This window comes from Liolophura sinensis, chromosome 1 (genome assembly GCF_032854445.1).
Source record: "Liolophura sinensis isolate JHLJ2023 chromosome 1, CUHK_Ljap_v2, whole genome shotgun sequence".
Taxonomy (NCBI): Eukaryota; Metazoa; Mollusca; class Polyplacophora; order Chitonida; family Chitonidae; genus Liolophura; species Liolophura sinensis.
The window spans coordinates 27361246-27386764 of record NC_088295.1 but is presented as its reverse complement, the minus strand read 5'-3'; the positions used below and the strand labels follow the sequence as shown (position 1 = coordinate 27386764).

The following is a 25519-nucleotide window of genomic DNA, read 5'->3' as shown; positions in this document are numbered from 1 at the left end:
ACTGTTGCCATTGTTGTTTTGATGTATTTAACCCATATACACTAGTTCACTGTCTGGTCTCCTTACCCCGTCTTGGTCAGTGGCTGTGACATTGATCACCCATCTGCCAGGTATGTGGTTATCCTGTATCCTAGCCCTGAACACCCCGGGTCTAAAGGTTGGGTAATTGGGGTTACGGGTCACGTCAATGATCACCTCCGCCACGTGCTCTGTTGTCAGGGTTAGCCGTGTCATAGGCCTCCACATACAACTGTTAACAAACAACAACTAATCATCAGATAACTGGCTATGGTAAAACAGGACAACTTTGTTTTTGTTAATTCAGTTTAAGGACTATGAGGCTTGCAAGAAAGCCCTAAAGATTTCACCAAATCACATGTCTGAGTTTCTGATAATGAAGTGAATAAAATAAAAAAATGATCAGAATATTTTGACAAAGATGATAGAATCAGAAATGCTAGAAGATTATTAGAGAAAAGGGGGCCTCCATGACTCAGTTGATTAGCGCACTACCGCAGTGTAACGACCCAGGAGCCCCTCACCAATGCGGTTGCTGTGAGTTCAAGTCCAGCTCATGCTGGCTTCCTCTCTGGCCGTACATGGGAAGGTCTGCCAGCAACCTGCAGATGGTTGTGGGTTTCTCTCACGCTCTGCCAGGATTTTCCCCCACCATAATGCTGAGCGCCGTCGTATAAAGTGAAATATTCTTAAGTACTGGGTAAAACACCAATCAAACAAATAAATAAAATTAGAGAAAAATGTGACAACTAGACAATAGACAATCCATCTCTCTAGGAAGTTGAGTAGCAGAGTAGGGAGATTATTTATCCACTTACCACATAGTTGTCATTAGCATAGGAGTCTCTCTTTAAGCTCTCCTCGGGACCGTGACAGCACCTGTGGTTCTGTTGACCCCAAAGGAAAAACGCGGCTAACACCAAACCCCAGCAGCTTCATACACTACAGTTTCCTGTTAAAAAAAGATAAACACGTCACAAAATATGCAACAGCAACTGATGACAGCACAATAGGAATTATCCAGTTGAAAGGAGGATTTGCTTACATAACATAGATTTATAAAATTGTGGATATTTAATACAAATCATTGACATTCTTTAAGGTTTATTATTTTACAGTTACTCTTGTTGGAGTTTCTTGTCGGAGTTTCTTGACTTCAACTTTAATTTCCTTCATGTGATGTCTCCATATACAGGAGAGTCCTAATGTCAACATATTTCCAGGGTTACTTCCCTTGCATGCCTGGCTGTAAAGACAATGAACTACATGGACATGAATGTTTCTACATATATTTTGTCAGTTATTATCACCAAGTCTCTACGAACAGCAGCATCAGAGAAATCATCCCCCGCTTAAAAACCTGGCTATAGCAATGCAGTGCAAAATGTGTAGGAAAGGCTACAATCTTACCTGCAGATTTGGTTCTGTTGCAGATACGCGGACAACCTCATATCCCACACTTACGTCGTCTGAGATGTTACGACGATATCTCAGTTGTGAAAACACAGGTATAGGGTCAGGCAATACTGTTACAAATACCGTGGTGACATTTGACCTTTGTGGTCTGCCAAGGTCATTGGCTGTTACTCTGATCTAAAATGAACAAATCAACACAGAAATGTATTCATCAGATGTACAACAAAAATAAATAATGACAGAATTAAAAGAAGGAAGTTACGATTAAGAGTATGTATTTACTAAAGAGCAAATATTTTTGTCATCTTTTTTATGATTTTCACCTCCTTTACACAGATCTTTTCAAGAAGCTTCAACATCAAGGGAACAACAGTATATTTTATTTTTCACATTTCAAAACAATCAATGAAATGAATTTTAGAATTTCCATTCAGTATATAATAATTTTTTTCTTATATGTAAGGATTTTCAGTCATATTAGTGAAGCGTATTGCATACCTGATAGGCAGCCCTGTTCAGTGGAGCCACTAGTAGGATTTCCCCTGTGATGATATTGATGGTGAAAGTGGACTGAGCATCGGCATTTCCAGTAATGGTGTAACGAACCTGAGTAAGAAAGACAGAAAGTGTCAACACGAAAATCCTGTCTCCTGACAAAATAGTCAGTAGTTAAACCTCACAGTCACAAAAGCAAAGCTGAAATGACACTGCAGGTCACTGTCAAATAATAGTGAATACCATCATTATTACAAATAAATAATTAATGTTTAATTAACAATTCCACAATGTCATTATAACATATATGAAACAGTATGTACAAAAGTATAGAACACTGATATGCCAAGAAAAGGTAGCCCCCTCAAAAAGTTTTCTCCTTCATTTGAGATGAATTGATAGATTCTTTAACAGCAGTGAATTAAGTTACGCCAAGAAAAAAAGCATATTTGCGAAGCATGTTTGATCACTCAGAATAACGCACCTTTGTCAATATGACTAATACCTTGAACTAATTCCAGCTTACAAATGACAGTTAAGACTCACCCCATCTGGGTCTGTGGCTGACACAGATGTCACTGCTGTTCCCAGACGATGATTATCGTAAATCTGAATCCGGTACGAGTCTTCTGTGAAGCTTGGAGCTTGGAGCCTCAGCATTACGCAGCATTGTAATAGAGACAGTGGCTGTAGCGACTGCGGTGGGACGCTCAGAGTTATAGGCCTTGACTCTCATCTAGTCAAAGGATAAAGGAAAACTTTGTCAAATGCAACAGTTCAAAGTATAAAAACCTGAAGAATGGACATTCTACCCATATTGTTTTTACCATTTTCTAAATGTACCTTACAGCTATGCTACAATAATAATAATAATGTATCAATATTGAACTACATCAGCATGAAAATCTGTAAATATTCTGAATTAAATACTCTATTTAAGGGAATTTGTACACATCATGTAAAGGGAGCTTACTCTGTATGATGGACTATCATCCACCCGGAGATCACTGATGACAGTGATTATGCCTGAAGATCTGTTCACAGCAAACAACCGAGACACAGGCAGATCATCCACTACTTCATACACAATCTGACCCTGAAAACACAGCACAGAAAACTCTTGTTTACTTATTTCATTGCCTCATTAGTGTACGTGGTGCATAAGAATATTTGTGTTTTACAGATTAGGTTTATACCTGACTGAAAATGAGTAGTGCTTCAGGATGCTACTTCACCTGACATACAGCCATAATCAATCATGCAGAAACTGGTGCTGAACTCGTGATTCCTGGTTAAGCAAGTAACCTTCAGTGTGTCAGTTCATAGCACTCAACCCCACAATTAATACGATACTTCCAATACCCCCATTGAGTGAACTGTATACAATACATCAATAACCAGCATTCCAACATTATCATGTAGAAATGCATCAGACAGTGTATTTGTTGGTTATTTCAGATTCTAATTCAATTTACTTGATTCCCTATCGAGTAAAAGTCACCATATGGCTAAAATACTGCTGATGTGGTGTTAATCCATAATCAAGTCAAAGAAGGACTTACAGTTGGCAGATTGTCAACAGCCCTGACATTGAACACAGCTTTGTTTATGGTTTCCTCCTCATTAACAGACACTTCATAAGGCAAATTCTGGAACCTTGGACCATCTCCCACAGGGCGGATGTTGATGATGACACTAGCACGGGCACTCCTTGGGTTAGGTCGAAGGTCAGAGGCTACAGCTGTCATCTGCAGAATGCAAAAACACAAGAACTTCATGCCAGGGAGACAAAAGCATTACCCAAGTCACTGAAAGCCCAGTCTGTTATACAAGTGACTTGTTCCTAGATAAGTGTGGCTAATTCAACAGCAACAAGATTCAATGAGACAATTTCATTGGTTCATAAAAAGAGGTATCATTTTAAATCTTTACCTTTGAGAATCCATACCTTCATACAAAAAAAGAAAACTAAGCTAACAATAGCCAATCTAACAGAAGCAAGATGCAATTATACTACTGGTCTCTTTCTTGAGCCTAAAATTTTTTTTTATTTATTTATTTGATTGGTGTTTTATGCCGTACTCAAGAATATTTCACTAATACGACGGCGGTCAGCATTATGGCGGGTGGAATCCTCAAATTTTTCCTGAGCAATATATTGCATTTATGAAAAAGAAATACTTGTACCTACCTGAATTCTGCGCAGACTTGTACCTCTGAGGGATTTCTGCAGGATGATGTCACCAGACCGGGGCACGATGAAGAAGTACTCCAGAGCAACAGCAGGGCCTTCCAGGGAGAACTGGACAATGTCCTAATGATGCAAAATTTGGGGAACAGCTAAGTACATATCTGATCTTCAGAGACTAAAGCACCCAAAGGAGAAAAATTTCTGTAATGACATTGTATATGATATTTACATTTTCCCTGTACTTCAAATTACTTCTATGAAAAAAATTATTAAACTAACAAAGCATTAAGTTAACAGTGAAGCAGTAAAGGCATCCCCACATAAAGGCATCCCCACATAAATTTTAAATGCTTACTTCTTCATTATTAGGAATGAACCCAAATAAAACTATGAGTCTATAACAGTATCTCAAAATATATAGTTAAGAGTTGGTCAGGAGTAAACTAAGCAGAGAAAATGAGAAGGCTTTTCACATTAATATCAACATATTAACGTGAAAATACAAATCTGCGAGAAGAAAATATTTGATTATACCATCCACAAACTGTCATTAAAAAAAAGCTTAACTCAATCCCTATCAATGTGTGTAATCTTACCCCATCTGGGTCAGATGCCCGTACAGGCACAACCACATTTCCAGGTGGGTAGGTGTCATCAATTGTCCTTTCATAGGCCCCGAATATTGTCCTTGAACTGCGGCTCGCTGGGATTACGCACCACTGTAATGAGCACTGTGGCTGTACCTGCAGCTTCTGGGAACAAGGTGTGGTAGGCCTTTACTTGAAGCTGCAAAATAAAAACTTCAAACTTCAGCACCGCCTAAGTTTATATTAATATTCGACTTGGCCCTCATGTGTTTATTTATTCAGTTGAAGAGTTCTTGGTGCAGCACAGTACTGATAGTGACAGAATAACACAGCAGACTAAATTCTGCATGGGACAATCAAAAGAGAGCATCTAGAGGTCACTGGCTCAAACCTGCCTCCTATCTGGTAAGCACGTCCTTCTTGAGGTCAATTTACAAAATAATAAAAGCTGTGAACATGGTCCTAAAAGCATCAATTTGCTGATTCAATCACCTTACATCTGGTGAGTGTGGCCGTCTTCAGTCCTCTTCAGAAAACAATTAAGCTGTTAAACGGCTGTAGAAAACATCAGCATGTTCGTTCAAATCTATCCTAGAAATGGTCCGCAAGTCCGTCTTGAATTCTATTCACAAAACAATTAAGCTGTAACCCACTATAAAAGCAACACTTTGCTGGTTCAAACCTATCTCATATCTTGTGTTCATCTTCAGGTTTGTTCACAAAATAATCTTTCAAATCTATCCTAGAACTGGTGCGCGAGTCCGTCTTGAATTCTATTCACAAAACAATTAAGCTGTAAACCAATGTAAAAGCATTAGTTTGCTGGTTCAAACCTACCTCATATCTGGTGAGTGTGTCCGTCTTGAGGTCTCTCAACACGTACACCTGGCCTGTAGTTCTGTCTACCCTGAAGAAGAGCTGGGCAGCTCCCACTCCTGTGGCCTCATACACTGGGTTACCCTGGGGAGAAACAAGCAGACATGTACATCTATGTAAGAACAAAGTTGAAATGACATCTATGTAAGACAGAAAGCCTTGTTTGTCTACTTTTCTGAATGTTGTCAGTCTTAACTTCTGCCACACAAAAGCATCACTAAACTTAGAAGCAATACTCTCCCTACTTACTTCTTCTTGCTCATAAATTTACTTACTTTAATTGACTGGTGCTGAACACTGTATTCAAGAAGTTTTCATGAACAGGATATTGAACAAGTCCAGGGTAGAGGAGTAAACGCACTGCCCCTCATCAGGTACCTGGCAAACCTTCAGGCTTGAATCTTTCTTGCTGGTAAAAATTTAATTCCAAATCACGATAATCTGAATTCTGCTTAACCCTGAGGCTGGCTTGAAAAACTCCATTCGATAAATGTTCTGAGTCCACTTACGGAAACTCCCTGAATGGTAGCCCTGACAGTGTGGATGGGGCGCTGGTTGACAGGCTCGGTCTCATTGATACTGATCTGGGTGCTGGGGTTCAGTATGGTCACCCTGCTGGCTCGTTCCACGGTAATCCTCACAACAGCTGTGTCCTCGTTGGGGGGAAGTCCCTGGTCACGTGCCACCACCGTGAACTGGGAGGAAGGCAAATCATACACTTGTAGGATGGACAAGAAGAGTAATAGACAGAGTAAAATGCTTTATATCAAATCTAATGTAATCAAGACATGGCTAAGATATAGCATACCCATGTAATGCTGAGCCTTATATATACTCAACAAAAATATAAATGTACGAAGCAATTTTTATACTGCTTTCTCTCAGTATTAAATAACCTGCTAACTGAGTAATTAGGGTAAGAATTCATTATGAATTGACACTTCAATCACCACTTCAATTGGGACACTTGATTTGAGGAAAATAAATCAATCAGTATAAAAATAAATAATTTTCGGGGGGATGTTTTATGAAAGGTCTCTTTAACATAGAATTTTTTTTGCTTTTGTTCTATGCAATTTTCGTTTTCAACTTTGTCAGAGAGAAAACCTCGTTAACGGCTCCTGTAATATATTTGCATACTAAATGAACAGGTCAGTAAATAATTCTTTTTAATCATCGCTACAACAGCATAAGCCATGCGCTCCAGAGATATCCCTGTGTCTCTGTACATTATCAGCTTATTGCAAAGTATCCTAGTGCTAGCCTACCACTGAACTGTAAAGACACGTCACACATGTTTTGTCAAACTATATTTGATGCCAGTGTATAAGAAGTAAGTAGAAAATGTACACTGTAATGACAGCATAACTAGAGTCAGGTATTCTAATCTGGCCTTACTGTGTACAGGTTATTAGGGGCCTCCCTGAGGTCTCTGCGGACAGTGATTACTCCTGTGCCTGGGTTCAGGTAGAAGAACGGTATAGCTGCAAGACCCTGTGGATTGTTGTTAGCTGTGTAGATCTCATACCAAATGACATCCTGCGGAGCAAAAAGGGATCAAAACAATAACAATCACACATGTACACTGAAGGTGATTTAATGGACATTAAAATTATTTGTTTGACTGCTACTGGATATAATAATATTTGCAATTGTATAATTTGTCTTACCAAATATGATATAAATGCAGCCTGCACCAATTCTGTATTGAGCCGACGGAATTTATTAACACTCTAAATATGAATATCCTGTGATCCAATCTCAACATTTTTTCACTGCTTTTGACGGAATAATAAAACACATACATGTTCAATACAGTATAAAGTATAAAGTTTCACTATTTAAACAATGACACATGGACATACTCCATCTCTGTCTGAGGCACTGATGGCGAGGACAGATCCTCCCAGCGGGAAGTTCTCCCGGACTGTGGCCTCATACTGGTTAGCGCTCAGCTCAGGTGAGTTAGGGTTACGGTCCACCCTCACAATCAGATCATATGAGGATCGGGTATTAGGATCGGACACACTGTATGCTTCAATACGGATCTGAAAACAAGGCAGAAAAAACTAAGAATCCTTGCAGCCACATCTACAAGATTGCATACAGTCACTCATCTCTAAAAGGAAGTGCTTGGAAATAGTAAAAGTGAGTCATTGAATTCAAGATAGATTAAAGGTCAACCCAAATGGTGTTGCCTGACTTTTGTTATAAAAATAATCTGACATAAAAATACACGGCAGCAAACTAATAAGAACAACATTTCACAATATTATATTGTAGCTCTGACACTGCTGTATCATGTCGGGAGAATCCTTTAACTAAACAACCCAACATTAACCTTTACTTTGCCTCAGGAATGAAACAAACAGCAGAGTAAATAACAACATGGCAATGGACATGAAAAAAACATTTTCAATAATTTTTCTCATTTGTTATTATTTATATTTACATCTGGAAACAATTAACTGAAAAGTATCACCTAATTCGTGTATCTTACCACATAGACTTGGAGCTGTCGAGGGTCAGTAGATAGCTGTTTCTTCAGGTAAATCACACCTGTTCTGGAGTCAATTTCAAAGAACTCAGGTGAGGGGTCTACACCTACAATCTCATAACGAAGCTCTCCCTGAAAAGAGAAGGTCAGATATGAAGAGATTGGTAAAGCTGATGTCAAAACCTCAAAAGCATAAACACATAAAAACTATAAAACTTTGCAGAGGAAATTTCTGAGAAAACAGCGAAGCAATCAATTACAACACAGACCTACTTGAATGAAGATTGTTGTGAGTAACAAATGTATTTTAGTGAAACACTGCCGCTCATTAATTGAGATATACCATATCTGACCTAAAGTTTCATCCATGACTAAGTAACGCCTTTCGAACGATTCTGAGAGTTCTACTGATCTTTAAGAGAAGAATGTTATGAGGTTTGTTTGGAAGGTATGCTGATACCCTAATAGAAACATTTAAGTTTCAGCACCAAAAGTGCTATATGATGACCTTCAGTTGCTCTTAAAAATGCATTTTTTGAGACAATTTTTACAGATTAAAAATTTAGGTTAGGTACATGCACATGTACATGTGGTAGTGGGGAGAGAATGAGGAATACCACAGTAGTGATTTGGATACTAAAGCCAGAAAGGGACGTACTGGTGGAGAATCTGGATCAACAGCAGTGACGTTGTGTATCCTTGTACGCACAGGATCTGTCACGTTGACAATGATTGTCACACTGCCTCCTGGGAAGACGGGTGGTTCAGACCGGCAATTCAGGATCACGTTCACTATACCCAGGGCTGTCCTTCCTAAGGGGTCAGTTGCACGCACAATGAGCTAAAACAGAAACCACAGTCAGAAATTATAATGATGTGTTACATGTATTATCTTTTTCTAAAGTTTAACTTGAATGCGAATGTTCAAAATTATCATCAGATTGAAGGACATTTGTACTACAGCCACAGGCATATATCTCTTTTGATAATAATCAAAACAATTACCACACAACTTTTTTTTTTTAACTGCTATTTAAATATCTGACAGCCTACATATGCCTATATATATATTACTCAACATTCACAAGAAACAACATTACCACCACAAAGATCGTCTTTAGAATGAGCGTACATACTGTGTAGAAGTCAGCAGCTGCTTGATTCAGAGGCCGTAAGTTTGTGATGACACCAGTTGTGGGATTGATGGTAAACATTTGTCTGATTGCCAGAGAAGAATTCACAAAGCTGTAACGCATTCCAGCCTGCAATATCAAACAAACAATAGACACTCTGGCACACCGAGCAAACATGCAGACCAGTACAGGCACGAACAAAGATGAACATATTTGCAATGAGAGAAAATATATAACAGTTAATATTTTGTTGATCATGAAAATGGGTTTACATAGTAAAGTTTAGTACTACAAATATGTGCATATGTGCAAGTTGTAGGCCTTAGAAGAGTTATATTGGGCAAGAGTCTTACACTACTTCCGTCTTCTGCGGTAGCTCTGACAGTCTGAATGATGGAGCCAGTTGAGGGATCACAGGAGCTGATACGGGCTTCATACGTGGCTGAGGGCTGGAAGCTCACCCCACGGGCGCCACGCCTAACAGTGATGAAGACAGTGGCCTGGGTTCGATTCAGAGGGTAGCGGGAATCATATGCTTCCACAACCAGCTGCAAGTATCAACCACAGTGACAATTACAACCAAGAATAAAAAACAAATATGGACAACCCCCCCACCCCCAAAACAACACTGATGTATCATACAGACACTCATTTTGAATCAATAACCAAGTCCTCTGAACCATGTTACAATTCACCAGTCAAAATTTCCCACCTATATCATAGCTCTTGTAGCCAGGACTCGTGACAGTTTCACTATCCAAATATCTTCAATTTCAATACCTTCAGATGTTTTTGCACTCAGACACATTTCACAATAAATGCAACCTCTAGAGACAACCTCAGGGGGACTGTCAGCTACTGAAAGCCTCTATCAATTACCTCGTATATCCTAAGTTGCAGGCTGTCCTCTGTTAAGCTTCTCCTGACATAAACCTGACCACTGGGTCGCACCCCAAAGAACTCTGGAGCTGGGTACACGTTTGTGGCCTCATATATGATTCTTCCCTGAAACCAATATGGCAGGATTTTAGTCATCAGGCACAGGTTTCATTAGATCAACAATGACATACATATACACAAATCATAACTACTACTCAATGAGGGCTATAACGTTAATATAATCATCATTATCATAGTGTGTATTTGAAATCAAAATAATTTAGAGTTTTCATACAATGAAACCTTTAATATGTATCTTTCCAGAAGGAGATCACATTTAAAGGCAATTCATGGTTTCTCTATAACAATCTTCGGACAAACCAACACTATATTTGCATTTACAGCAGAAAAAAAGATGAAAATAGCCCAATACCTTGAGATCGGGATCAGTTGCCACCAGAGTTACAACACCTTCATTCACTGGCTTGGTTTCATTGATGGTGACATCATAGCGGTCTCTTGGGAACACCGGTGGACTTCGGTCTCTGATCACATTCACAATTACCGTGGCAACTCCAGACTTACCAGAGGCTGATTCGGTAACCCTTACAGCAAACTGAAATACAAAAGTGATGATATGAACATCAATTTTATTTTGCTTTTAATGAAATATTACACTTGTTCCTGTCCAATGACATTACTGTACATGTGCAATTGTAATCACAAATTAATTGTACATCACAAATTAATAAAGAAAATTACAAGCTGCAAAGCATATGCATTTCAATAATGTATTCTATGATCAAGAAGAAGAAAAAATCGTTAAAAAAACCCCCACTCCTCAAAAAGATAACAACACCACACAATTATGCTGAAACAAAATGTCCTGCTATCATTTGGACAATATGAAACAATGGACAATAATGTTATGAGGAAGATTCTGACAATGCTAAGAACCGTCTCTTACCACAAAGGTGTTGATATCTCTGACCAGGACGTCTGTCAGGGGACGGTTCAAGAAGAGGGCCCCTGTGGTGGGGTTCACATAGAACGTGTCCTCATCTACCTGACTTCCTACCAGGCTGTACACGAATGTATCCTGTCACAAGCACAAATACACACTAGATAATTCACAACCAATAGCATAGGGAAAGATGTATGTATGCCTAGACCTAAACTGCTGCATGTATGTGCATTTTAATACTGATAATGAGGGGTCTCTGCACATTCGCCTGATAATATATGTTTACAAATGTACATATTTGTTTATGTCAAACAAGAAATTTTCACCAAGCGGATAGCAGTTGGTTTTTTGGATGGAGGAAGAAAGAGTGTCCAGAGTTAACCATTGCCCTTTGGCCTATTGCTGATGAACTTTACCACCCGTGATGGACAGATATGGACACCATACTGGTGAAAGCGGTCTTCATCATTTGAAAGTCCACACTGCCACATGAGCATTGTTGACCGCTTATTGTCATCAAGTCCCCACAAACATGGAGAAGAATACCTATACATTTGTACTTCAATCACAGCCTGTGTTAAAGCACTCTGATTTTGTGCACATTTAGACTACACATAAGCATACTTACACTGCCTGTTCCATTAGCTGTTATTGTCTCCACTAGGTCTCCAGTAGAGGCCGTCTCATTGATGTAAATGACATAGAGGTCGGTAGGGAAGGTAGGTGGTTTGGAACCACGGTCTACAAACACTGTCACTGAAGCATACCCCTTCATTGTCGGAAAGGCAGAATCATAGGCAGCAACTCGGAACTAAAACAAATTTAAATGATGTAATAGGAACATTTCCATGACCTGTAGGCTAATCAACATAGGATCAAAAGTTATTGGTTCGACAAACAAAGGTACAATGTAATACATGACTCTGAAATTTGTTAATGTGAAACAAGTTGCATTATTTCAATTATCCGTATTTACGGATATACATCAAATGATTTTTCAAACTGTTATAATTTACTTCACTGATATATTTCCGCACGAGGAATGCAAAAATTCCATGAAGTCAATGTTTCAAACAACAGTGGATAATCCCACGGGATAAGCTTGCAGATTGTTCCCTTGGGGATAGAGTACTCACTTGGTACTGGGTGGGCTGTTCATTAAGCACACTCTGCTGTAATAACAACTGGCCACTATTGTCAATACCGAAGAAGCGGGCAGCTGGGTCAGGTAACACAACCTCATAACGCATTGTGCCCTGTAACAGGCAGACAGTTAAAACAAATGGATGATGGTGGTTTAACACCATTTTGGCAGTATTGCACCCATGTGTTTAAAGATTCAATTATTTGTCTTTCAAACCAATACACAGAAGAATGATAAGAGCTATCATCGAGTGTCCATGAGAAATAAATATATACATAAGTTGGAAATCACAACGTAATTCAGGGAAGTGTGTCAAATTGATATAAAATGTAGTGAATGGAGAATTCACTGATGTACATTCCATTAATTCTGAACTTGTTAACCAAAATCAATATCACACTTTGAAAGGCACACACCTGCAAATCCCTGTCCACGGCAGACAGACGGAGCCCAAGGCGCCCCAGGGGCTGGGTGTCGGGAATACGATGAGTGTAGGACGATATTTCAAAGAATGGGGTCTTATTAGCATCATCAATGTTGATTATGACCTGAGCCACAGCACAGAGGAATGGCACACCATTATCACACGCCTGCACGTTCAACTGTCAACAGAATAAGCCCTATATGCAGTTTTTGTTAGACATTACCAAAACAATAAATTTTAATAGCAGCATACTTTCAAAATACATGTATTACTAAACAAAAGTTTGAGAAATTGGTAATTAACTTTATGAGTGCTGAATTATACTTGGTAATAAACAGTAGAAAACTTTCCATTTCCCCAAAGGTGAATTGTGATCAGGATACCACAATATCAAGCTTCTTTGTCAGACAACTAGATCAACTGAACACAAGCACCGGCTAATGCATGACCCTGTAGCCCATTTGACTGACTGGGAAGAAAATGCTTACATTAAACCTGGTGATAGATTCATCTGTCAAAGCTTGTTGCAGAATTATCTCCCCTGACCTTGGGTTGATAAAGAGATATGGTGACGGTGTCAAGATGGAGTAAAACACATCCTGAAATATAATAAATGTCATGGCTGATAAGAAATTGTTTTTTGAAATTGAAATAAAAAAGCAACCAATACACAAAAATGACAAAAGAACAGGTTTAAAGAATCTTTCAAATTACTGCATCATGAAATTCAATGTCATGAACGTTCATCAAGCTGTCAAATCTAATTTTCAAATTCAACAGTACAAATATTTCACTGAAATAAAAGTAAACCTTAGTTGATTTACTTACTGTTCCCTGTGGATCTGAAGCCACAACTGTAGTGATAACTGTCAACGGAGTGGTTGACCTGCGGATGGTGATATTTCTGTCAAACACCCCGAAACTTGGAGGATCAGGGTTGCGGTCTACCATGATGCGAACAATACCCTCAATCTGCTGGTCAGGACGACTGCTGTCATACGCAAAGACAACCGCCTGCATAAATACAACAAACAGTATAACGCAAAATTTACTGTCAATACAAATACTGTGTGTGTGTTTGTGATTATAAGGCATTTATTTACAAGAGTAAAGAACAATATTAGAAACATTATAAACATTAGGAACTGAATATTTTGAATGACTATGCAGCTTTTAAAACGGCTAAAAAAAATTAGTTTAAAGAGCGTTAGACATTCATCATTTAAATAACATATACTTACATTATAGTAAGGTGTATCTGTAGAATCAGACGTAAGGGGAACAACCAATCTAATCTGACCATTGCCAGGGTTGATGCTGAAGTAAGAGATTGTGTTAGAATCTCCACGCATTCCGTATCGCATCTGACCCTGAAATTCACAATTTTCACATACACATTAACACAGATCACAGTTTATAAGACCGAAAACAATACTTATGGCTTGGAAAATGTACAATACATTATGTACATTACTAGGTTATGTTTCATTAGATTCTCCACAGCTCTCTCAGACAAACTACATATATGCATTTGCCAAATACACCTCCTTTACTCAAATAGTGATTTTCACAGATTGCTTCTGACTCACACACCCAAACAAAAAGCCCAGTCATCCTGGAAATGTTTTTACAAGAGCAGCTTGATTAAACTGTTTACCTGCAGGTCCCTGTCTGTGGCTGATAAGGTGTAGACAACTGTATTGGGACGTTGTGATTCACTGATGTTCACAGAGCCAGGTACGTTCACCCACTGGGGTAGGAAACTACTCTTACCAAGAGTCAAGGTCACAACTGTCCAGGCAACATTCGGGGGATTCCCCTGATCTGTAGCTGTTACATTCAGCTGAAGGGGAACACATGAGAGATGATTTCTTGAAGAGCAACACATTTTGTAACAACCCTTAACATGGTACCAGAATATTACCATGCATCTCTACAGTACAATGCAAAAGCAACCTGTAGTATATTTTTAGACTCGCACAAGGTGATTACTCTAGCCACAAAGCCAAGACAATAACCTTTTCACAGTGTTTTTTTCAAAGGAATACGGATGTATTGCTAAAAACATCCTGAAAATTTTTTGTGAAACATAATAAAATGAAAAGCTAAAAAAAACTATATATATATTAAGCACGTAAACTGGTAGCATGAGTACATGCAGTGCAAATGGATCAATAGAATTACAACAGGTTTAAATATAAGTAAACTAAAATACCTGGTAACTGGTTACGTTCTGATTCAGGGTTCCCACAGTGAAGATTTGACCAGTCAGAGTGTTGATGAAGAACCTCTGATCACCCGAGGGTATTAATCCATAGATTATTCTGTCCTGTAAAATGTACAACACATTGTACATTTAATTGAGAACATTCAGATAAAACCTGGAACCTTACTATCCAAGTCCTCAAAATCTTCCAATCTCTTCCAACTAAAACAACATTATATTCAAGATGCACCAATATTTAATAGGGAATTACCTTTTCTAGAAAACAATAGGCTGCACGCACAGCTTTTCATGCCAAATATATGCATAGATTTGAGTTCATATTACAGTAAATCTGAATAAAGCTCATACATGTACATTTATGTGCATAACTGTGAAAGATAATTAAAGTATAAACTACCAAAACTCAGGAGACTTCCTGCTGGCAATTTCTTACTGCATACTTTTTATAGAATACAACATACATAGTAAGTTATAGTATGTATCAGTATAAATTAGCATTCCTCTTGTCAAATGGATAAATGTAAAAACACAACATGGTCTTCCCTTACCCCATCCCTGTCTGAGGCTGACACAGTGAAGACATTAGTTCCCGGGCGAGTGTCAACAGAGATCTCTCTCTGGTATGGCACACCTTCAAATATGGGAGTGTACTGATTGCGATCCACTCTGACCAGTATGGTGGCCGTAGCATCATTATCAGGGTACTGCTGCTGATAGGCTCTCACAACCAACTACAATCACATTTATTTAGTTTAGTTTACTGGTCTTTTGCGCCATATTCAAAGCTATAATCATAGAGACACACAGCAGTTATAGTTCCACTTGTGACCAGAGGCCGGGTTTCATATAACACCAAATACTTTGATACAAGATTTATTTCTTTTATCATGAAATCATAAAAAAGACAAAACCTTACTCAGGTATTGAAAGAAAAATAAAATAGGAAAATCATTTCATATTAAAAAAAGTATTACAAATGTTCAATGAAAATTAAGTCAAATATTTCCAGTAATTCTTAAGCTATTCTATCCCCAATCTATAAGATTGCTCCCACTTCGGAATGAATATCTGTAAGTATTCTTCATGAGGGACACATGTAAAGTGTGCAGACTTCAGTTACATCCACTTACAGTGTAAGTAGTGCTGGAGTCAGTGCTCAGGTCATTACGCACATACACAATGCCTCGTGTGGAATCAATGCCAAAGTAGTACCGTGCTAGTGCGTTACCCACAAGTTCATAGACCATGGGGCCAGCCTACAGGCAAAAACAAAAACAAGTCATTAGAAAAGATGTACCAGTGCAATTTCTTAACAATACCTAGATAAATCCTGTCAATGGAATATATGTATGCTGACACAAATTGTAGATGTGTCAGTAACAATACATTTGTGTTTTCAACAAACTGTGTCAAAATTTTAACAAAAGTGATGATGATGGTTACTTCTGCAAAAGTAGAATATGAAGTGTGTCACAAACTTTACAGAAAGAAGTTAAGCATGATAGTATGAAATTTTGTGAATATTGGTGGTGATCTACATTCAGGAATTTTTTTTAAAATGACTCTTCGCAATTGCTAGGTAGACAAAAATTATTACATATTATTATTAGTCACCATCATCTGACCCAGGTATTTTTCCATTTAGCTGGCGCAGAGGTTTGCATTGTTGGAGAAGTTTCTCCTTTTTTTTATACAATGATACGTAATAATATAAAACATGATGTGATGGGCTACAGAGCTGACCTAAAACCTTGTTTGCACCTACCCAGGTGTCACCGTCTGTTGCCCTGACAGTAATAACCACAGTTCTGTTGACAGCAGAGGAAGACACATTAGCAGTGTAGGTTGGTCTGTCAAAACGAGGGTTGTTCTCGTCACGCCGAACAGTCACCTCAATTGTAGCCTCAGCAGTTCTCTCAGGGTAGTGATTGTCTCGCACCATTACCGTCATCTGTAAGGGAATACATCATGTAAGTATGGGCAATCATGCATTCCCTGCTGTGAGGCTTCTTATTTAGTTATTCACTTATTTGATAGGTGTTTTACGCCTTATTTAAGAATATTTCACTTATTTCACGGCAGCCAGCATTACGCTGTCAAGAAAGCCCAGGGAAAACCCACTACCATCCACAGGTTTCTGGCCGACCCGTGAGGAACTACTGTAATTCTTTAATCTTTTTGACCTCTAGAGCACTTTTTTCAGTAGAATTTATGCATACAATTATATGAAAATGTTGCTAAAATGATTTAACTATACTTATCTCAGAATGTTTTAAAATATTGGTCACAGATGTGGTTGAAAAGGTTGAAGAATTAGGGTATATTTCACCTAAAGTTCTTTCAAGTGACTTGATTCTTGATTGATTCGTCCATCATAAAGGGCCACTTTAGACTTTTTTGTGAAGTTTGAATAATTTTTTATCAGAAATTTTAAGGCCTTTACATGCTTCTGCAAGAGTATTTAAAGCCAAAGCCAAACTATTTAAACTGAACTAAAAATAAGGTTAAAGCTAGATTTCATATATTTAAATCACCTTATTCTTTTATGGGCGATTCAGGAGAGTTATTAATATAGACAGAACATAAAGATACATAGTGTTTTCCTTTTGTTAGGTTTATACCACAAACTATTTAGATACCCAAACACTCAACATGCACAAAGCAGTAATGTGACTTTATAGTGGGAAAATGCAGGAAGTATCAGGAAACCTTTATAAAATACACTGAAGTAAAGATAAATATGCAATAAATTAGGCCTTTGAAACTACAAAAAGAGCTGACTTCAAGAAATACACACAACCAAGAACTTTTGCCTTAAACTACTGACCAAATAACGTCTGTTTCTGGCTGGGTCAAGACTTAATCTCTGACGAAGGAAAAGGATTCCACTCTGCGAGTCAATGTCAAAGTAATTCAGGGCTGGTGGCACACTCTTCACTGCAGACAGCTCATATGTCAACCGGTCCTGCAAATTATACAAGTGAATCATTTTATCCATTAATACGCATGGTTAATCTGAAAACCAAGCTGGTTATTTGGTACTTTTTTGGGCACTTTCTTCTTCAGTCAATAAAAATCCTCTAATAACAATCTGTTTCTGTTGTTTTCTTTGCCTTATATCTGTTAATCGGGTTAGTAAGAAAAGATCTTGGGACCAGTTTCTTGAAACTTTAAAAAACTTTTGTTGCTTATGCGACATCTTTACTGAACTTAAACAGTGCGTATTTGACTCCAGAAACACTGCTTTTAGGAAAAAAAAATAGCCACTTAACTTATTGGAACTTTCTCAAACTTGTGTTAACATACTTTCTAGGACAGACATTGTGAACTCAAATCAGAAACAGTTATGGTGCAATATTACACATATGTGCACCAACAATCTGGACTACAGAGAATCAAGTAAAGCAAATCAATGGGTGTCATCAGCTCACCTGATCTCTGTCAAAGGCTGTGATATTAAGGACCATGTCAGAGAGACGATGTGTATCCCGGATTGTTGTGGTGTATCGCTTTCTTATAAACTCCGGCGGATTTGGGTTTCGTATGATTTGGATGGTTCCTTCTAGGGTAAGGGTCAGGGAATGGTTGAAATCATCATAGGCCAAAATATTGAACTGAAAAGCAATACCAGGGCAAATCAGCATTGTATTAAATAAATGAATCAAACTTAGGTAGGTCATTTTTACAATTATTATAACACACGTCAGGAGTTATTGTGAGGAGATTCCAGTAAAGTAATGTGCAAGTACAAACCTTCAAAATGTGTTAATGTACAAACCACATTGTATTGTGAGCTGGTTTAATGTGTCATGGCATGTGTTTGTATTCGGCAGATACATACTGTATACACATCCTGATCTGTCTCCCTCAGATTTCGGATCACAGTCATACTTCCATTTTGGTTATTGATTGTGAAGAAACGCTGCGCGGCAAATGTTCCCGTGGCATTGTATCTTGTGGGCCCCTGTGAATAAGATCAGACATGTTACCACTATAATCATCACCTACTAGAACAGGACACACTGTTATCTATTTATTTACTTGATTATATTTTAAACCCATAATGAAGAAGTTTTCACTTTACAGTGCTGGTCAGGTATATTGTTTGACAAACCAGAGTGCCTGAGGCAGTCCCGTCAACCTTTGGCAAGTTACTGACAAAGTTTCTCATACATGACACACAAAATAAGCATGCTATATCAGTATGACAAATGGCTTTCAACCAGTGTTGGACTACAACAGATTCCATTCACTGTCGTCAAAGACCTAACAACAGGGAGCAGTGGAATCTACAAATTGCCTGTCAAAGACCAGGTTTGAACCTGAAATATACACATTTTAAATTCCACACTATGACAACATGCAAAAAAAAAAAAAAACAAGAAATTTTGCGACTTTTTTTCCCCAAAACAATGCACTGAAAACTCACGATTTGGCTTCATTAAAAAAATGACTTACTCTCCAGATGGTGTTGGAGACATTGATGTTGGCAATGATCCAGTTGATGGGAGTGATGTCAGTGACATTGAGAGCGAAGATCCTATCAGGCTGAGGGGAGGGGGTGACAGAGGGTGTGGTAATAGTGGTCTGGGTAGCTTCCACTGTGATCACGACATTGATTTGTACACTTCGACTGGGTACAAACACGTCATAAGCCGTCACAGTAAACTGAAAGGAAAAAGATAAAAGCATTATTTTCATTATTTGTTTTATTGGACAAGTCATTTAGGAAGTACAAAAAAATGTTTCATTCAACATGAAAAAACTTTCATTCACACTTTTATAGGCTCCTCTAAATGTGATGTGGGCAAAGTCTTTATTATTTTCTTAACCCTTCTTAACCTTTGTTAATTCAGGTTAGCTAATTTTAGGATATCAGTACTCACAGAATACAGCCTGGATTGGGTGAGAGCAAAAGCTTTCTTCAGGTAAACTCCTCCCAGGACTGGATCAACAAAGAACTGTTCTCTGATCTCAGCCGAACCATCTAGTCTGTATCGCACTGTATCCTGAAACAAAGTGAGGCAAAAAGGATGTCTAATATGGCCACAGTTGACAATTTTATTTATTTACTTGCCTGTTCCTTAATGCCCTAGTCAAGAATTTTTAAACATACACAATGGCAGACTTTTATGAGCAGTGAAAACAATGACTTTTTGACATGACCTCTGATATCACGGTAAATTTTGCCTTTATTACCTTTTTCTTTATTCCAGACCACACAATGAAGTGCATGTGCTGAGTATGTGAAATTGTGGGATGGTGAAAATACATACTCAAAATGTATGCAAGTTGTTATTCCAAGCCCGTGGAATGTAGGCATATACACTTACATTATCATCATCAACAGCTGACAAGGGAAGGATAGTGTCTCCTGGTGCCAGAGTGTCCTTGATTATGCTGTCATAGGTGCCACGGAGGAAGCGAGGAGCATTGGGGTTACGGTCCACGACTATAAGGGCCGTTACCTGGGTCCTGTCTTCAGGTGACGAGTCCAGATAGGCTGCTATGGTGGCCTGATAGCAACACAAACACGAGTTTACAAGTACAGTTTATATTTTGTAGAAAATATTACATGACGGCTTGTTGGGAGGATTTTCTGCAGGATGAGAAGAAAATTTCATAGGGAAAACACTTATTATTCCACCTATTGCATGTCTGCCAGTTACTGGGCCTACTTTCACAAAACTTTATACAATCATTTTAGTAACTTTCCATGTGAATAGCCTACAGTTGTGATTTATGAACACATTGATTAGGCAAAACGAAGAATTTTAGTGAAATGTGACAAAGCCTGTACCTATGATTTAATTTAGAGTAAATCAAACATAAAATGTAATCCAGCTTTTTAAAGGCTCCTTGCGCAGCACTGTTTTCTAGATTACTCAGCCCCAAACTGACCTGGTATCGAGCTGTTCTCTCCTGAGGAATGACATCCTGTCCTAGTGGACGGCTGATGCTTATCTCACCAGTTGTTGAGTTGATGCTGAAGAAGTTAGGAGTGGGGTACTCCCCTACCAGTTCAAAGCGGATCTGACCCTAGAAATGAAGTCAGACAAAAGTGCTGTTGATGATTGAACTGAAATTTAACCCATCTTATTAATTAGATAAACAATCATTTTTCCTTGCCATCAAACTAAATGACAAATAAAAATACATGAAAATCTGTACATTTTGCAGTATGAAAGTATAAAATATTGTACTAATGCAAAACCAAGAGAAATAGTCCTTACTTACACACATACAAAAATTTACTCAAGTTTAAGGAGCATTTAAAAATGTGTCGTACCACTTGTGAGTTGGACCGGCCAACAACTCTGAGGACAACCTGACCCACAGGGTCAGTTCTCCTGATGTTCGCACTATAGGGCTGACCCACAAACACTATCTGCTGGTTATCAACCACCGTGATGGTCACAGTGGCCTGGCTATAACGAGCTGGATTGCCATTATCTCGTACTTGGACAACAAGCTGGAAAAGTAAAGAGGCTTTCAGAAGTAAAAATTGCAAACACTTCAAAAGTTATAATCTGACGAGGAGCAGCACTTTGTAAAGACTAACTAAATTTAATGTACAAATACTATGTGTGAAGATAACCAAGGTACCAGGAAGCAGAAGCATTTAGCATTTACCGTAACTTAAAAAAAATGCTTAAAAAAAATAGGATTCTGGATGTGAAAAAGCAAGCTGCTTTACATAGAATTGTTTTCATTTAAAATAAAAGAAAAATCAATGAAAATAAAAAAAAACCTGCTATGTTTCAGACTCACAATGATTTGGTATGGTGTTTGAGCCCTGGGCAGTGCAGACTTGAGACTAAGCAGTCCAGTGTCGGGGTTCACATAGAACAGCCGAAAAGCTTCAGGCCTGCCAACTATCTCATATGTCAGGGTATCCTGGAAAAAAATGTGCTCGTCAAAAGCAATAATCCAGCAAAATTAGGTAAGCTACATTCCTTTGAATGTCTAATATCTTCACTGATTGAATCACAATATTTTACGGTTAAACAGTAGTTGTCCAATTTAATTGATACCACTAGATACATGATTAAACATTGTTCAACATTTTAGCATACAAGGACCGGGGCTTAAGGGGTTACACCTACACAGGTTCTGCTTCTATCATGGAATTTCATAATATATATATATATAAAGAATGAATTTATGGGAGGATAATGCCGGTATGTAAGAATGCAGATTTTTAAAGGGAATGAGGATCTTTGCCTCCTTGTCTACTGACTGCAAACAACTGATTTTATAAGACTGCAAATGTAGAGTAGCTCATAGGTTTTATAGCCAGGTACTACTTCCATTAAAGATCATGCTGATCACTTGACAATTAGGCAATATGACTACAAAAAGCAGAGGTTATGCATAAAAAAATCAAAATCTTCAGAGGTATGGCAGTTAAAGGTTGACAAATTTCACTGCCCAACATACGTTAATGTCCAGGTCCGAGGCCGACAGCTGAACAATAGGAGAACCCAGCTGACTGTTGATTGGTAGCTGCGCTGTGTAAGCTGTCTGATTAAACACTGGCCCATATTGGTTCCGTAACACATTCACCACCACATACTGACTGGCCTGGTTTTGAGGGTACACGGTGTCATATGCTATGATCCTCAACTGTAATCATTATTTAAAATAAACAATCATTTAAAAGAATTTCCTTTTCAACGCAGTATATTTTGATTCAAAGGGAAAAAAAAAGTGCATGTTTCGCAACATTTTGTACATATCATAAAATTCTCCTCAGAAAAGTAAAAAACAGCGTTTTAAAAATCATGATGACAAAGCAAATAATATATCATTAATGGAGACAAAGAATGAAACTTTGAGGACATTTGTAGTTGTATGTGCAAGTCTTTTTAATACACATTCTTTATGATATCAGACTTACGAAGTACTGTGTGGTGGTATCCCTGATGAAGTTAGGGCCTCCCACAAGTGTGATCTCCCCAGTAGTCCTGTTCACAGCAAAGAATGCTGGGCTGAGGCCATCCCCTACCAGTTCATACACAATATCCCCCTGAAACAGACAAGGCACATATTACAACAATCAGATAATCAAAACTGTTGTATCCAAACATTATTCATATCAAAGACTTGTAATGATGTAATACAGTGTAAAAATAAGTACACTGGAAATTCTGTCATTTGTTAACTTCATGTTTAAGCATGCAGTTACTATGTGTTATTAAAACATAAGGATAGTAAGTTATACAATGTTACAAACATGAAACACTGTTCTTTTTTTTAGATATACCAACATCTACTTTTTGATGTGCATGTGTCATTTCTTATAAAACAGCAAAGAAACATTATATCTATCCAGCGCCGAGGCCTTCTTATGAAATTGTTAAAGCAGTCTGTAACAAATGATTACATCCACCATTTCACTTCAATAAGACTATGTAGTACTGCGGGATGTAATATTCTGGGTTCTCAACAAAAGAGTTCTCGCTAATGACAGTAATGTCTCACCCGTCTATCCGGATCAGTGGCCACGACGGTAATGAGTTGCTGACCAATCTGCCAGTAAGCTGTGATGTTTACAGCGTAAGTCCCTTGTTGGAATATTGGACGGCTTGAGTCACGACGGATGTTGATTATGACCTGCACTCTACTGAATCGGTCGGGTCGGCCAGCCTTACTGGCTTGAACAGTAAACTGACAAACAAAACATTGAACAAATTAGGCAAAACAACTTTCATACAAGAACAGCCCTCAATGATAGATACAGCATAGGGCAAACATGTGCAGAAAATAAAAATGCAATAACAATTATGTTTTCATATGTTGAAATATACCATGAATGCCTTAAGTACAAAAGGTAATGCCAAAAGCAAACAACATAAAGAAATTGAGGTATTTAAAATTAGGATTCAAGCAAAGAGGAAACATTCATGCATTTACAATATACAAGTCAGCTAGCATAATGGTATTTCAAAGTTTCTGGACATAGAATAGATATCTGAAAACAGAAAGCCTACCTCAAACCTGCTGTATGGAGTTCCCACCAGGGGTCTCTTCAGAATTAGCTCCCCAGTGTAGGTATTCATGAAGAAGAAGTCCAGGATTGGTGCTGTCTGGGAGGCAATGGAGTATTCCACAGCATCCTGGAGTGAGTAAATGATTAGCATGTGTGAAAATCTTAATGACATCTGTATCTGACCAATGGCTGATGATCATTATGATGTTTAATGAGCTAAACTACCTAGGATCCAATGTAGCGGCATTCAAAATTTTATATCCAGTATTACATCTTCATCCTCTTATGGATGACACATCTGCAGTAAACATTCGTGTCTGTACGACAGTGTGCTACAAATATATCCTCTATAACACTTCACTATTTTCTTGGGAAAGGCAGCATACTGTCTTAATGTTCACACTAGGATTGACTCATGCACTACGAGGTAAAAGCTTTTCACCCATAATCCATACATTTGCCTGCGTTCTGATATCACTTACCCCATCTGTGTCCACTGCTGACACTGTCAGAACGGGTGTTCCCACATCATGAGTGTCGTTAATGAAACGCTCATACTTTCTGTCCAAGAACTGAGGGTATCCCTCCTTACGCCGGACATTGATGGGTAATCTACCTCTAACCACCAGGGGATTGGTGTCTTGTGGGTCCCTTCGTGTGGCCACAACATTCAGCTGGAAAACACATTTCAGAAATGAATGTACGATAATGGCTTAACACATCAGTATAAATATCTATTTATTTATTATTTTTAGAATATCTCTGAAATATGGACACTGCAGAATGTTCACAGGTAAAGAATCTGTACGTGAAGGAGGGCTCTTCGTCAGAACCTATGACTATGTCTAGAGATATTTAGAGTTCACATTCCCAGTGAAGGTTACTCAGGGACCACAACTTACATTATATGTGGTGGTGTTGAAGGTATCCAAGCGCAGGTCAGCACGGACACGAATCACACCTGTGATAGGATCAATGTAGAAGAACCTCTCTGCCAGAGGTGTGCCATCCAAACTGTAACGGATGTTCACCTGAAAACAAAAGAAACAGGTACAGTTTTCAGTGAAGTTAATAGAACATGCCTGTGCACAAAAATTAAAATCTAGAACAATGCTTTCTCTCAAACATGTAATCAATATAAATATGTATTTATTTCATTGATGTTTAATGCAATACTCAATTCAAAATTTAAATTTTCTTTACGATACTTAGTTTTTGGTACTGAAAGTTGAAAGTTGGACAAGTTTGTTTCAAACTAACACTGACGAGGTCAACAAAATTTTAATTTATAAAGCCCAAGAATAAGCTTTAAGATTGTATTTCAAATTTTTACTATAGTCAGAATTGGCTTTGTGGAATCTGCTCCAAACACCAAGGTAATCAACTGTCCTTTGCTAGGTATATATATATATAAATGCCATCCTTATTAAACAAAAAAAGACATCCACGCTTAACACACTTTTATATCACTAGAAGATAAAGTCGGAGTTCCTTACCCCAGGTCTTGCCACAGCGATAGACACAGTCTCATTGACAGGTTTACTCTCACTGATGGTCTCCGAGAAGAGCCTCAGCTCAAACACAGTGGGTCCAGTACTGTCTCGCAATACATTGACCAGCAGGTAGACAGAGCCTCTGTTTGGGGGTACTTGTCTGTCTGTGGCTGTCACAGTCAT

General features: G+C 38.2%; 3 protein-coding genes across 4 annotated transcripts in view; all 3 read right to left on the bottom strand.

Moving 5' to 3' along the window:
- LOC135474459 (protocadherin Fat 4-like) overlaps positions 1-2485 on the bottom strand; it is a 21365-nt gene extending 18880 nt beyond the window's left edge. Inside the window, exons 1-5 of the mRNA XM_064754182.1 lie at positions 2476-2485; positions 1933-2040; positions 1429-1611; positions 837-970; positions 67-250 (exon numbers count right to left, since the gene is read on the bottom strand). Coding sequence (XP_064610252.1) covers positions 67-250; positions 837-856 — 204 coding nt within the window. The 5' untranslated portion in view covers positions 857-970; positions 1429-1611; positions 1933-2040; positions 2476-2485. The remainder of the gene's footprint in view (positions 1-66; positions 251-836; positions 971-1428; positions 1612-1932; positions 2041-2475) is intronic.
- On the bottom strand, positions 932-25519 carry LOC135474300 (protocadherin Fat 4-like). The gene is made up of 46 exons (XM_064754172.1): positions 25340-25519; positions 24746-24874; positions 24326-24517; positions 23845-23970; positions 23336-23521; positions 22752-22880; positions 22292-22477; positions 21623-21748; positions 21141-21323; positions 20753-20890; positions 20185-20367; positions 19738-19860; positions 19310-19519; positions 18693-18815; positions 18283-18465; positions 17679-17816; positions 16617-16802; positions 15982-16107; positions 15400-15582; positions 14840-14953; positions 14282-14467; positions 13866-13994; positions 13453-13638; positions 13113-13223; positions 12617-12802; positions 12193-12312; positions 11685-11867; positions 11060-11191; positions 10526-10708; positions 10093-10218; positions 9567-9761; positions 9217-9342; positions 8739-8921; positions 8084-8212; positions 7449-7631; positions 6982-7122; positions 6093-6278; positions 5545-5667; positions 4717-4872; positions 4121-4243; positions 3492-3677; positions 2903-3025; positions 2476-2538; positions 1933-2040; positions 1429-1611; positions 932-970 (listed from the first exon to the last, which is right to left on the bottom strand). The coding sequence occupies exons 1-46, from the start codon at positions 25517-25519 to the stop codon at positions 932-934; spliced, it is 6933 nt and encodes a 2310-aa protein (XP_064610242.1).
- LOC135472768 (protocadherin Fat 4-like) overlaps positions 25509-25519 on the bottom strand; it is a 38049-nt gene continuing 38038 nt past the window's right edge. For both annotated transcript variants that reach the window (XM_064752439.1, XM_064752446.1), the window contains exon 71: positions 25509-25519. The gene's annotated coding sequence lies outside the window, so the exon portion shown is untranslated.